General features: G+C 39.1%; 1 protein-coding gene across 1 annotated transcript in view; it reads left to right on the top strand.

Moving 5' to 3' along the window:
* PDSS2 (decaprenyl diphosphate synthase subunit 2) overlaps positions 1-12,429 on the top strand; it is a 263,575-nt gene that overhangs the window by 153,463 nt on the left and 97,683 nt on the right. The window contains exon 3 of the mRNA XM_047101881.1: positions 6,171-6,369. Coding sequence (XP_046957837.1) covers positions 6,171-6,369 — 199 coding nt within the window. The remainder of the gene's footprint in view (positions 1-6,170; positions 6,370-12,429) is intronic.

A 12,429-nucleotide genomic window follows, 5' to 3' on the forward strand; every position in this document is an offset into this window, starting at 1 on the left:
ACAAAGGAAATTAAAAATGTGATTTTTTTTTTTTTTAGAGATGCCTAGTTGTCTGGCTCCTTTATTTTATATAATTGTGTCTTTATGTAATTATTGTATCATAGTTGTTAATCTAGTACCGTTTATTGTGTATTTATTTGTCTCCATATCTTAAGGTTGTCCTAAGTCAAATGCTTAAATTTGCCATTTAGGTCAAGCCCTTTTGTTACATTTCCCTTGGATCTTTGTAATAGCTTCTTTCCCCCCACCCCCCATCTCTGTACTTTCATTATCTACTTTTTCATATTCTTCTACATATCACCTTCAGAATATTTTTCCTAAATCATTTTTTTTTTAATTTTTTTTTTCAACGTTTATTTATTTTTGGGACAGAGAGAGACAGAGCATGAACGGGGGAGGGGCAGAGAGAGAGGGAGACACAGAATCGGAAACAGGCTCCAGGCTCTGAGCCATCAGCCCAGAGCCCGACGCGGGGCTCGAACTCCCGGACCGCGAGATCGTGACCTGGCTGAAGTCGGACGCTTAACCGACTGCGCCACCCAGGCGCCCCTCATTTTTTAAAAATGTATCATCCCTCCTTCTCAAAAGCACTGCGTGTATAACAAAGTACAGACCCTTTATCCTAATGTAACCTAGTCACTTATCCATACAGACCCTATACTCTGGCCAAACTCACCTCCTCACCCTCTGGTCACATTTTCTACTCTTGCCTTCACCAAGCCTTGATTTCTCTTCTCCCTTATTCTAGGATTCCTAATCACTGTCTTTTCTCTACCCTTTATCTCCAGCTATAGAAATCATACCTATCACCCATGGCCCAGCACAAATGTACCTTATTCAGAGAAAATTGTTTATATTTTTAAATACTTTTTCTTATACTTTATACTTATTTTCTAAGTTTTCTCAAATTTGAATGAAATGCCCTATTTATTTATTCATTTATTTATATATTATTTTTATTCTCAAGTTAACATACAGTGTAGTCTTGACTTCAGGAGTAGAACCCAATGATTCATCTCTTACATATAACACCCAATGCTCATCCTGCAAAGTGTCCTCCTTTATGCCCGTTGCCCAATTAACCCATACCCCTCACTCCACCCCCACCCCCATCAACCCTCAGTTTGTTCTCTGTATTTAAGAGTCTCTTACGGTTTGCTTCCCTCTCTTTTTTTCTTATTTTTCCTTCCCTTCCCCTATGTTCATCTGTTACTTTTCTCAAATTCCACATATGAATGAAATCATGTGATACATCTTTCTCTGACTGACTTATTTCACTTAGCAGAATATCCTCCAGTTCCATGTACATTGCTAAAAATGGCAAGATTTCATTTTCTTTTTCATCACTGGGTAATATTCCATTACATGTGCGCACGCACCACATCGTAATCCATTTATCAGTTCATAAATATTTGGGCTCTTTCCATAATTTGGTTGTTGTTGATAGCACTACTCTAAACATTGGGGTGCATGTGCCCCTTTGAATTAGCATTTTGGTATCATTTGGATAAATTTTTAGTAATGCAATTGCTGGATTGTAGGGTAGGGTTTTTTTGTTGTTGTTGTTTTTGGTTTTTTTTTTAGGGTAGTTCTATTTTTAATTTTTTGAGGAACCTCCATACTGTTTTCTAGAGTGGCTGCACCAGTTTGCATTTCCACCAACAGTGCAATAGGGTTCCCTTTCTCCACATCCTCGCCAACATCTGTTGTTTCCTAAGTTGTTAATTTTAGCCTTTCTGATCGGTGTGAGGTGGTATCTCATTGTGTTTTGATTTGTGTTTCCCTGATGATGAGCAATGTTGAGCATCTTTTCATGTGTCTGTTAGCCATCTGGATGTCTTCTTTGGAAAAGTGTCTATTCATGTCTTCTCATTTCTTCACTGGATTATTTGTTTTTCAGGTGTTGAGTTTGGTAAGTTCTTTATAGATTTTGGATACTAATCCTTTATTCTATGTCATTTGCAAATATCTTCTCCCATTCTGTCAGTTACCTTTTAGTTTTGTTGATTGTTTCCTTTTCTGTGCAGAAACTTTTTATCTTGATGAGGTCCCAGTAGTGCGTTTTTGCTTTTCTTTCCATGGCTTTCAAAGATATGTCAAGTAAGAATCTTTCAACTGGCATATCTAGGAAGCAGCCTAGGTATAGTGGAAACAGGTTGAACTTTGAAGTCTCTATCAGTTATATGTTGTTACATAACAAACTGCCCCAAAACTTGGTGACTTAAAACTGTAACCATTTTATTTCTCATAGTTCTGTAGGTTGGCTGAACTCATCGTCTGCTGGTTTCTCCTGGGTTTATTTATGTGGCTGCATTTGCCCGGTAGGTCAACTGGAGGGTGGGCATGGTTAGGAAAGGTAGGCCTCTCTCCATGTTGTCTTTCATTCTTAAGGAGGCTAGACTAGGTTTCTTCACAAGTAGTCTTGGGATAGCATACCGAGAGGGTAAGCCCCGGTGCAAAACGCTTACAAGACCTTTGGATTTTATCCTGCATTTGCTGGTTTTCTATTGGCCAAACAAGTCATTTAATCAACTCAGAGTTAATCAAGGAGGATATGTGACATGGATGTCAGGAGGTATGATTCATTGGTGGACATTGGTATAACCATCTGCCACAGTCCACCTTCAGGTCCCCGTGATCCACATTCCTTCCTTATGCAAAATATACTTACCACCTCCCTAAGCCCCAAAGTCTCATGTATTTCATGGCATCGAGCTCAAGGTCCGTGATCTCATAATCTCATATGTTTCATTAGGTCCAGATGTGGATGTGGCTCCAGGGGTGCAGCTCCTCAGTCCAAGGAACTAAAAGGATAAGTTACTACCCCTACCATTACTACACATCCAGTTTGGAATAGTGAGTCAGGAACAAGACAACCACAATAGTCACTTCCATTAATGGGGCGCTTGGGTGGCTCAGTCGGTTGAGTGTCTGACTTTGGCTCAGGTCATGATCTCACAGTCTGTGAGTTCAAGCCCCGCGTTGGGCTCTGTGCTGACAGCTTGGAGCCTGGAGCCTGCTTTGGATTCTGTGTCTCCCTCTCTCTCTCTGCCCCTCCCCGGCTCATGCTCCATTTCTCTCTCTCTCTGTCAAAAATAAACAAACATTAAAAAAAAATTTTTTTAAAGAGGGAGAATTGGGAAGCACATAACAGTCATTTGCCCATAGTAATTCTGAAATCCAGCTGGGCACCTATTATCAGGACCTCCTACTCTAGAAGTAAAGAATATTTTTTGACTAGGGCCCAGACTGTTTCCTGGGAGAGATTCCCCAACCATTGTACTCCAGAATCCTTTGCCCTCCAAACTATTTTCCCTGAAAATTTTCAGGAAGAAATGATTTAGAGATAGCTATACTTGTGGTAAAATAGCATAACATATAGACTTGTCAAATTACTATGTTATACACCTGAAACTAATGTAACACTATGTGTTAACTATACTTCCAATTAAAAAAAGAGACAAGATGGGGCTCCTGGGTGGTTCAGTCAGTTAAGTGTCTGACTCTTGATTTCAGCTCAGGTCATGATCTCACGGTTTATGAGATTGAGCCCCGTGTCAGGCTCTGGGCTGACAATGGGGAGACTGCTTGGGATTCTCTCTCACTGTCTCTGCCCCTCTCCCACTAGTGTACTTGTGCACTCACACACAGTCTCTCAAATAAACATTAAAAAAAAAAAAAAAGATGACTCATACTTGTATTTGAGTAGCTGTCTCAGCCTGATTGCTTGTCCATGGAAAGTTGGTTTAGAAGCTCCTTTTTTTCTTTTTTCTTTTTCCTTTCTTCCTTTTGAACTGTCAACTGTCACTTGAGTTGAAGCTCATACAACTCCCTCAAAAGCTTTTTGGGATTTCTGTGAATGTCATTAACGTTCATTCCGTACCCTAAAATACATATCCATAGTTCTTTTTTGAGGTAGACATGTCTACTTTAGGTTGAGTATAAGGCTCCTATGGGACAATACCCTTAAAATTCTTAGAGACCTTTTGTCTAGCCAAAGGGGTCAATCAGGCATCAACTTAAATTTGTTAGGTCTTTAGAAAAGGTCTTATAGCTGTAGTTTTGATTTGATTTTTTTTCCTAATACCATTTCTTTCTTTGAAGTCTTTTTTTCTGAAGAGACTGGAAATGTAAAGGTTCTCTTTTCATCCTAGCAAGTCTTTTCTCCTTCACAGGTCCTCTAAACTGCTTCCAAACTCACAATTCTCCCTTTAGCTCATCTCTCTTGTACCTTGTACCTTGTACACAGCTGAAATAATCCAGATGACATTTCATCATTCTGCCTGGTAATCCTCTTATCCAGATACATAATTTTATTATACGTTTTCTATTTTTCAAGTTACCATAGGCAATAGTTTTGCCAGTTGTTTCACTACCTTCTAACATAACATGTCCCTTCTCAGTCTCCAGTAACAATTTCTTCACTGCCTTTCTAGCTTCCACTAAGAATTTGCTGTCTCTTTAGCTTTCACATTTAGAACCCACCATTCAGACTCAAAGCCACTGACACATATTTTAGGCTTTTGTTGAACAGCACGCCATCCCGGATATACTAGTTTCTGTATCAGATATCTGTTGCTGCATAGCAAACTACCCTATAATTTACTAATTTGAAATAGTCATTTTATTGCACATTCTGTGGATTGACCAGATGGTTCTTCTACCTAGGGTCACTCATGTGACTGCTTTGGACGAGTCTTAATACAGAAGCATTTTTTAGGCTTGCTTGTGTCATGTTTGCTAAGGTCTTTTTGGCCAAAGTCAGTTAATATGGCCAAACCCAGAGTTAGTGTGGATGGGACAACACAGGGGCATGGAAGCCAAGAGGTGTGATTCACATGAGCTGTTTGTAACAGATTCCAACAGATTTCGAGCTCTACATTACTGTGTGCCTTTGGGAAAATCATTTAACGGTGTGCAGCAATTTTCTCACCTGTAAAAAGGAATTAGTAATACCTATCATAGGATGGTTGTGAAATTTAAATATTTTAGTAATTTTTTTATGATTTTAAAATAATGCTTTTGTTATTAGAGAAAATGTCCAAACTATAGAAAAATATTAAAAAAGAAACATTTCTTGAGATCCCATCTGATACAGTACTATACTATAGGCTCCTCGAGGGCCTTGTCTATTTTCTTTACTACTGTAGATATATATCTTGGCTTTGTATTCTGAAATGTAAGGTCTTTGAAGGAAAAGAACTATGGATATATTCATCTCTGTAAATCCCATAGCTTTGCATTAGGGTTAAAAAAGATAATGTGTAGGGGCGCCTGGGTGGCGCAGTCGGTTAAGCGTCCGACTTCAGCCAGGTCACGATCTCGCGGTCCGTGAGTTCGAGCCCCGCGTCGGGCTCTGGGCTGATGGCTCAGAGCCTGGAGCCTGTTTCCGATTCTGTGTCTCCCTCTCTCTCTGCCCCTCCCCCGTTCATGCTCTGTCTCTCTCTGTCCCAAAAATAAATAAACGTTGAAAAAAAAAAAAAAATTAAAAAAAAAAAAAAAAAAGATAATGTGTAGAAGTGCTTTGCTTAATGCTTGACACAGGTTATGTTCCCCCCTTAAATTGGAGTTTCATTAGATCCTAGTAAGGATTTTTAGATATCCTAAAATTACAGAGGTGGGAAAGGTATGCTGAGAACAGATCATCTAAATGGATCTCTGGAGGGTGGGCTCCACTGCCCAGCTTCTCTCTGAGGAATCCTGGTTATTCATGGCATGGAGGGTGAGGAATTTTCCAGGGAAGGAACATGTCGAGATCTGCTTATACGGGTGCCTGGGTGGCTCAGTTGGTTAAGTGTCCAATTCTTGATCTCGGCTCAGGTCATGATCTCATAGTTCCTGAGTTCAAGCCCCATGTCAGGCTCTGTGCTGACAGCTCAGAGCCTGGAGCCTGGGTTGGAGTCTGTGTATTCCTCTCTCTCTGACCTTCCTCCACTCATGTTCTGTCTCTCTCTCAAAAATAAGTAAATACTGAAAAAAAAAAATCTGAGTATAGATACCAAAGTGATCAGTAGAGAGGCCTCTATTAAAAACTCCATTAAAAAAGAATAATCTAAAAAAGAGAGAGAGAGACTAGCCATTGAAATATTTTATTGTTAAAAACTGAAGTCTGACATTACCGATATGATGGTTTTCTTGACACTCAGACAAGTCTTACTTTCACGTTTTAGTCAAAGAAGTTTGGCAGAGATCACAGAACTTATCCACACTGCTCTCCTCGTACATCGTGGGATAGTAAATTTAAGTGAATTGCAATCCTCTGATGGACCACTGAAAGACATGCAATTTGGAAATAAAATAGCTATCCTGAGTGGAGACTTTCTTCTAGCAAATGCCTGCAACGGACTAGCTCTGCTACAGAACACCAAGGTAATACCGGGCAGGGTTTGCTTATGTCTGGGTGACCTTTAGGTGGCTCTTGGTTGACTGCTGGAGCTGTGGAGGTCTGTATGCCCTGCTGCCCCAGCCCCCCACGTGTGGATGCTCAGTAAAATTGGGATGATGGTGGTGGCAATGTCCACATCAGGTAAAACACAAATGCCAAGAAAGAGTTTTAAAATTAACTTCTTTTTCTGCTGGTTGTAATTAATTATTTGTTAACTATATCAGTATGGTTAAATAACACAAAGTATATCTATAAACAAATATTACCTATTATCTCACTATCCAGAGACAACCACTGTTAGTTAATATTGTGATGTATTTCCTCTCAGGCTTTTTGTTTGTTTGCTTACTCCTACCTTCATGTTGTAACATAGGTGAGAACTAACATTGTAAGGTTTTTTTAATCCTGCCTATTTTTTCCTGCTTCATATTATGATGTGGGCACATTCCCATGTTATTAACACTTTTCACAAACTTGTTAATGGTTGCGTAATATTCAGTTATTTATTTATTTGTTGGTTTATTTTTGTGAGACAGAGACTGAGCATGAGTGGGGAAAGGGCAGAGAGAGGAGGAGACACAGAATCTGAAGCGGGCTCCAGGCTCTGAGCTGTCAGCACAGAGCTCGACACAGGGCTCGAACTCATGAACTGCAAAATCATGATCTGAGCCAAAGTCAGATGCTTAACTGACTGAACCACTCAGGCACCCCAATATTCAGTTACTTAGATGTAATACCACTTCTTTAACAAATTTCTCATTTTTGGAATTTAAGTTGCTTCTAATTTTTTACTGTCATAAATAGATATGCAGTAAACATCTTTACATATCAGTTTTCCTCATTCCAGATTATTTTGTTAAGATAAATACCTAAAAATGGTTCAAAGGGCTTAAACATTTTTAGCGTATTGGCAAGCTGCTTTCTAGAAAGATTATAGAGTTATTCCTTATATATGAATTTGAATCAGGTTTAGCTGTAAAATAACAGTGGCCTAAACAAGACAGAATCACTCTTTCTCATGTAAAAACATCCAGGACTAAACAGTCCAGGATTGAGTCTACAAAGTCAAGAACCTGGGCTTTTTCTGTCTTCCTCCTCTGCCATCCCTGTCTTACTACTTTATTTATGGCCCCAAATAGCTGTCATCATGTTCTCACTCCAGTCAACAGGAAGGGAGGAGGAGGAAGGACAGAGAAGGACAGGTCTCCTTCTCCTAAAGATCAAATGAGGGTACATCCTGGTTTGCTAAGGACAGTGTCAGTATATGTCTGCTGTCCCAGAATCCCATCTGACTTAACATTTGTCCTGGAATTTTTTTTAACAGAGGACGATTAATAATTACATTAGAATGAGCCAGGATGGGTTTCATAGATGTCTACTTTATACTTCCAACCTCCGCCTCAGTTTTTGTCTCATCTAAGCTAATAGTATGTGAGAACCGTGTACAGTGGAGAGTGTTCTCATGGTAAGGTGATATTAAATCTGGAGGACAAGCAGAAATAACTTTCCAGACACCTCCCAATCAAGGATAGCACACAAGGCAGTTGGTGGTACAACGAAGTGTCCTGAATGTCAAGGTTAACAGTTAACTTCTCCCTGTATCAGGTGTGGAAGTTTTTGGCACTGCTGGCCCAGCAGTGGGCCACTTGATGTATCAGCCAACCGCACTGTGGCCCATGTATGGCCTTTGAGAGTCACCAAGTCACCAGTCCAAAAGCTCAGTGGGAAGCAGAGTAAGGTGGAAGTTAGGTGTCTGTGAGTTACATATGGAAAATCAAGGCTGATCAGGGGAGGCGGTAGAGAGTAGACTGAGCACCCTTGCTTGTGCGGTGTTAACCTGTAACTGTTTGATTGTTTGGCAACGCTTTGTTTTTTGCAGTGAACCCTTCTGGCAACAATAAGCTAAAAACTATATATTTCTTTTTTTTTTTTTTAAGTATTAAGATAGTTGGTAAGGAATGTGTAATTCTCATAAAATGTTGGCATTTACTATCCACTGTGGAGGCCATTTTGTTATCACTGACCGCATGAAAACAAGAAGTATCAAATCTGCTGAAAAAGTATCAGGATCTATTTCCAAAGTTAGCAGTTACTTTAAGAAGACTTCCTGAGGATGAGGGTTTCACACATGCCACTGCAGAATGTATATACACATACCTCGCTGTGAAGCCTAACTTTTGTTTAGACAGATGTCTATTTTTCTAAATTAATTTCACTCAGTTTCAACTATGGGTTTTGTGGGGTTTTTTTAATTTATTTATTTTGAGAGAGAGAGAGAGCAAGCAGGGGAAGGACAGAGAGAAAGAGAGAATCACAAGCAGGCTCCACGCTATCAATACATAGCCCGATGCAGGGCTTGAACTCGTGAACCATGAGATCATGACCTGAGCCGAAATCAAGAGTCAGACGCTTAACTGACTGAGACACCCAGGCACCCTTCAGCTACAAGTTTTTATGTGCACATAGGAATAAGGGAAGCGATAACTTTATATTTCTTGGCCCCATTGGCCAAAGAAAAACTTTGCAAACAGTTAAATAATTCCAGTTTTAGTTGACTGTCATCAGGTACTTCAAATAATTGAATCATTTTAGTTAATTCAAAAAATGTTTTATTTTTTTCATCCATTCATGGAATCAAGGTAAAGCTTCTGAAAGTATATTCTACCAGAGATTAAGCCATTATGAGTGAGATCAGAAATTCAGCTTGAAGTACAACACGGAAGATAAAATTACTAGTTTATAATAATAATACAAGTACACATTTTGCTGAGGTACACACAGTGTTGTGGTAAAAACAGGGTTCTTACTACATTGAGATTCCTGTGGAGTACTTGGAACTGGTTGTGGCATACCCGTAACTCATAATTGCATCCAAACAAGTGTCCACATTCTACTAATTGCAATAGATGGAACTGTTGTAAATATTTACGAGTATTTTTATGTTCAAGTCTTTGAACTACATGATTTTGGGGATTTTGGTGTTGAGTACAAAACATAGTTCAGCACTGCAGTATGTTCCTTCTGTCTTTGTTGCCTGTCATTCATCAGATTTTCAAAATCTTTATGCCCAACAATGGTATTGAACTTTTTTATAAATTTTGATGACATCTTGTTCAGAATCAATTGGAAATCTGAAATCGAGGGTTCAACAAATAGAACACAAAATGAAACTTTTAGGGAATTATAATGAATTCCCTAAACAATCAAGGAATTACAGTTAATGAAAATCCCATTGGATTTTTTCTTTGCAAAAGCAAGGAAGGAGCACAACAAAATAAATAGTAAGAACTCAAATGCTACCCAAGATTAAAATTTTAAATTATGTAATTGTGATTTGGAATATCTCACCTTGCAGGAAGAATCTTTTGGTAGTGCGCCTATTTTGAATAAATTATACACACACATGAATGAAATGAAATTGAGAAGGCCTAGATTTTGTAGCATCTAATTTTAGCAAAGCATTCAAAAGAATCGTAGAGATAATTTATTTGACAAGCTTTGTCTTATAAAAATATTTGTCAAAAGAAGGTACTCTGAAGGAAGCAAAAAGACAGTACCTTGAAAATATTTGGGCTAGAATAGTTACACTTTACAATATTTAAAAAATCAGAATTGAGGGGCACCTGGGTGGCAGGCTCAGTTGGGTAACCATCCAACTCTTGATCTCAGCTCAGGTTTTGATCTGAGGGTCATGAGTTCAAGCCCTGTGTTGGGCTCTGCACTGGGCATGAAGCCCACTTAAAAAAAATTAGGGGGCGCCTGGGTGGCTCACTAGGTTAAGTGTCCGACTTCAGCTCAGGTCATGACCTCACGGTTCTTGAGTTCGAGCCCTGCGACAGGCTCTGTGCTGACGGCTCAGAGCCTGGATCCTGCTGTGGATTCTGTGTCTCCCTCTCTCTACCCCTTGCCCACTCATACTCTCTCTCTCTTTCTCTTTCTCTCTCTCTCTCTCTCTCTCTCTCTCTCTCTCTCTCAAAAATAAATAAGCATTTAAAACTTTTTTTTAAAAAATTAGAATTGAGTTTCTGTTCCACTTTGGAAATTTGCTTAGAGCTTACCGGGTAACTCAGAACTGGTAGAATGAGCATTTTCTCAATTAAAAATATTATGGTCTACCAATAAAATCAAATGAAGATATCAATAATTTCATATTAGTCATAAACTGCAACTGTGAAGAATATTGCTGGCAGTTTTATTTTTAAATGCCATATTTTCTTTGTAATTTTTTTTTTTGTGTGAGAGAGAAAAGGAGCAAGTGAGCAAGGGCAGAGAGAGGGGAAGAGAGAGAGAGAGAGAGAGAGAGAGAGAGAGAGAGAGAGAAGTGGGGCTCATCCAAAGTGAGGCTCATGTTCACCTGAAGTTGAGGCTCATGCTCACCCGATGCAGGACCCAAACTCATGAACCATGAGATCATGACCTGAGCCGAAGTCAGATGCTTAACTGACTGAACCACCCAGGTGCCCCTAAATGCTGTATTTTTAAAAGCACATTCTTCAGGGACATCTGGCTGGCTCAGTCAGTAGAGGCATGTGACTGTTGATCTCGGGGTTGTAGGTTCGAGCCCTTCATTGGGTGTAGAGATTTCTTTAAAATAAAATCTTTCAAAAAAAATAAGATAAAAGCGCATTCTTCAGAAAAATGCTAGTTACACAAGATTAGAGATGAATTAGAGTATGTGAATATTTACCAAGAATAATTATTTTGCTGGTTATTTTTTAATCCTCAGATGATCAATATAAAGTTCTTTTTTATTTTGTTGTAATGTATATGGATATATTTTTCTTTCTTTTTAAATTTCATTTTTGAAAATAGTTTTTGAGTAGAACTTGTTAACAAGCCCACCAACATAATAAAATCATTTATTAGTTAATAAATACGTGTTTCGGGGCACCTGAGTGCCTCAGCCTACTAAGCACAGGGCTCCGTGCTAATGTCACAGAGCCTGCTCAGGTGTCTTCCTGCCCCCTCACTGCCCCTGCCCAACTAATGCATGTGTGCTCGCTCACTCTCTCTCAAAATAAATAAACTTTAAAAAATAAATACATGTTTCAAAAAGTATAAAATTTTAATTTTTTAGCACTCACTTTTACTCTCAAGTGTCCCAGTTTGGTTGATAAATTTTATAGTATCACCACTTTACAGACATTTCTCAGAAGTTGCTCAAGATCATTCTGCTTACCTACTGGCCAGAATTGAATTATATGGCCACGCCTACTTATAAGGGAGGCTAGGAAATATAAACTTCATTTTGGGGAGCCACACGCGCAGCCAAAAATCTGAAAGATATGGATAATGGACACTGGGAGACAAATAGCATTTTGCCCTATCTCCCCATCACACTTTGGCTATATTTTTATGAGACCGGTCTGCTGATTTTTAGGGAGAAAATGGTAGGGTACCTCTAATATACAGTTTATAATCATGTGAAAAGGAAACCAGTAAGAAATGAATTGGTTATATAAAATAGAATAATAGAGAATCTCAGATCTCCCACCAGAGATTTATTACCATTTGGGCATTCTTTTTATTTACCCTCAAATTGCTCTGTTTTCTGTGTGTATAGTCTACTATGATGGGTCTCACTAAATTCTCTCCTTTACTGGAATTCACATGTTAGCAGAAGGGTGTTTGATCCACTGCCTTGGAGAGCCATTCTCTGACTGCATCGTCCGTCTTGCCTCTTGACCATGCCTGCTGTGGTCTGTGATGAACTTTGGGTCTTAGGGAAGGAGAAGACCTCAGAAGGTACAGGCCTCGTGTGGTTTCCGGGTGTCTTGCACTATACATGACTAGCTGTAGTCGTATACACTGGCCACTCATGGATTAGACCCACATACCTAAGAAGAAGAGATATTCTGGATGTAGTAACTAGATCCACATTTTTGTAATTAGCTCTCAGCCTGGCCCCTACCTTAAAACAAGACTTACTGCCTTGAGACAAATTTCTGTTTTCTGTAATCATTCGTTTTAACTTACTTTAAGCTATTCTGATGAAATCTTATATAAGGTTAAGATGGTGGTATTTAGCACGAATATAATTATGC

This window comes from Lynx rufus, unplaced genomic scaffold, assembly GCF_022079265.1.
Source record: "Lynx rufus isolate CCGP_SWC_20201006 ecotype Redwood Valley unplaced genomic scaffold, mLynRuf1.p SCAF_6, whole genome shotgun sequence".
NCBI lineage: Eukaryota > Metazoa > Chordata > Mammalia > Carnivora > Felidae > Lynx > Lynx rufus.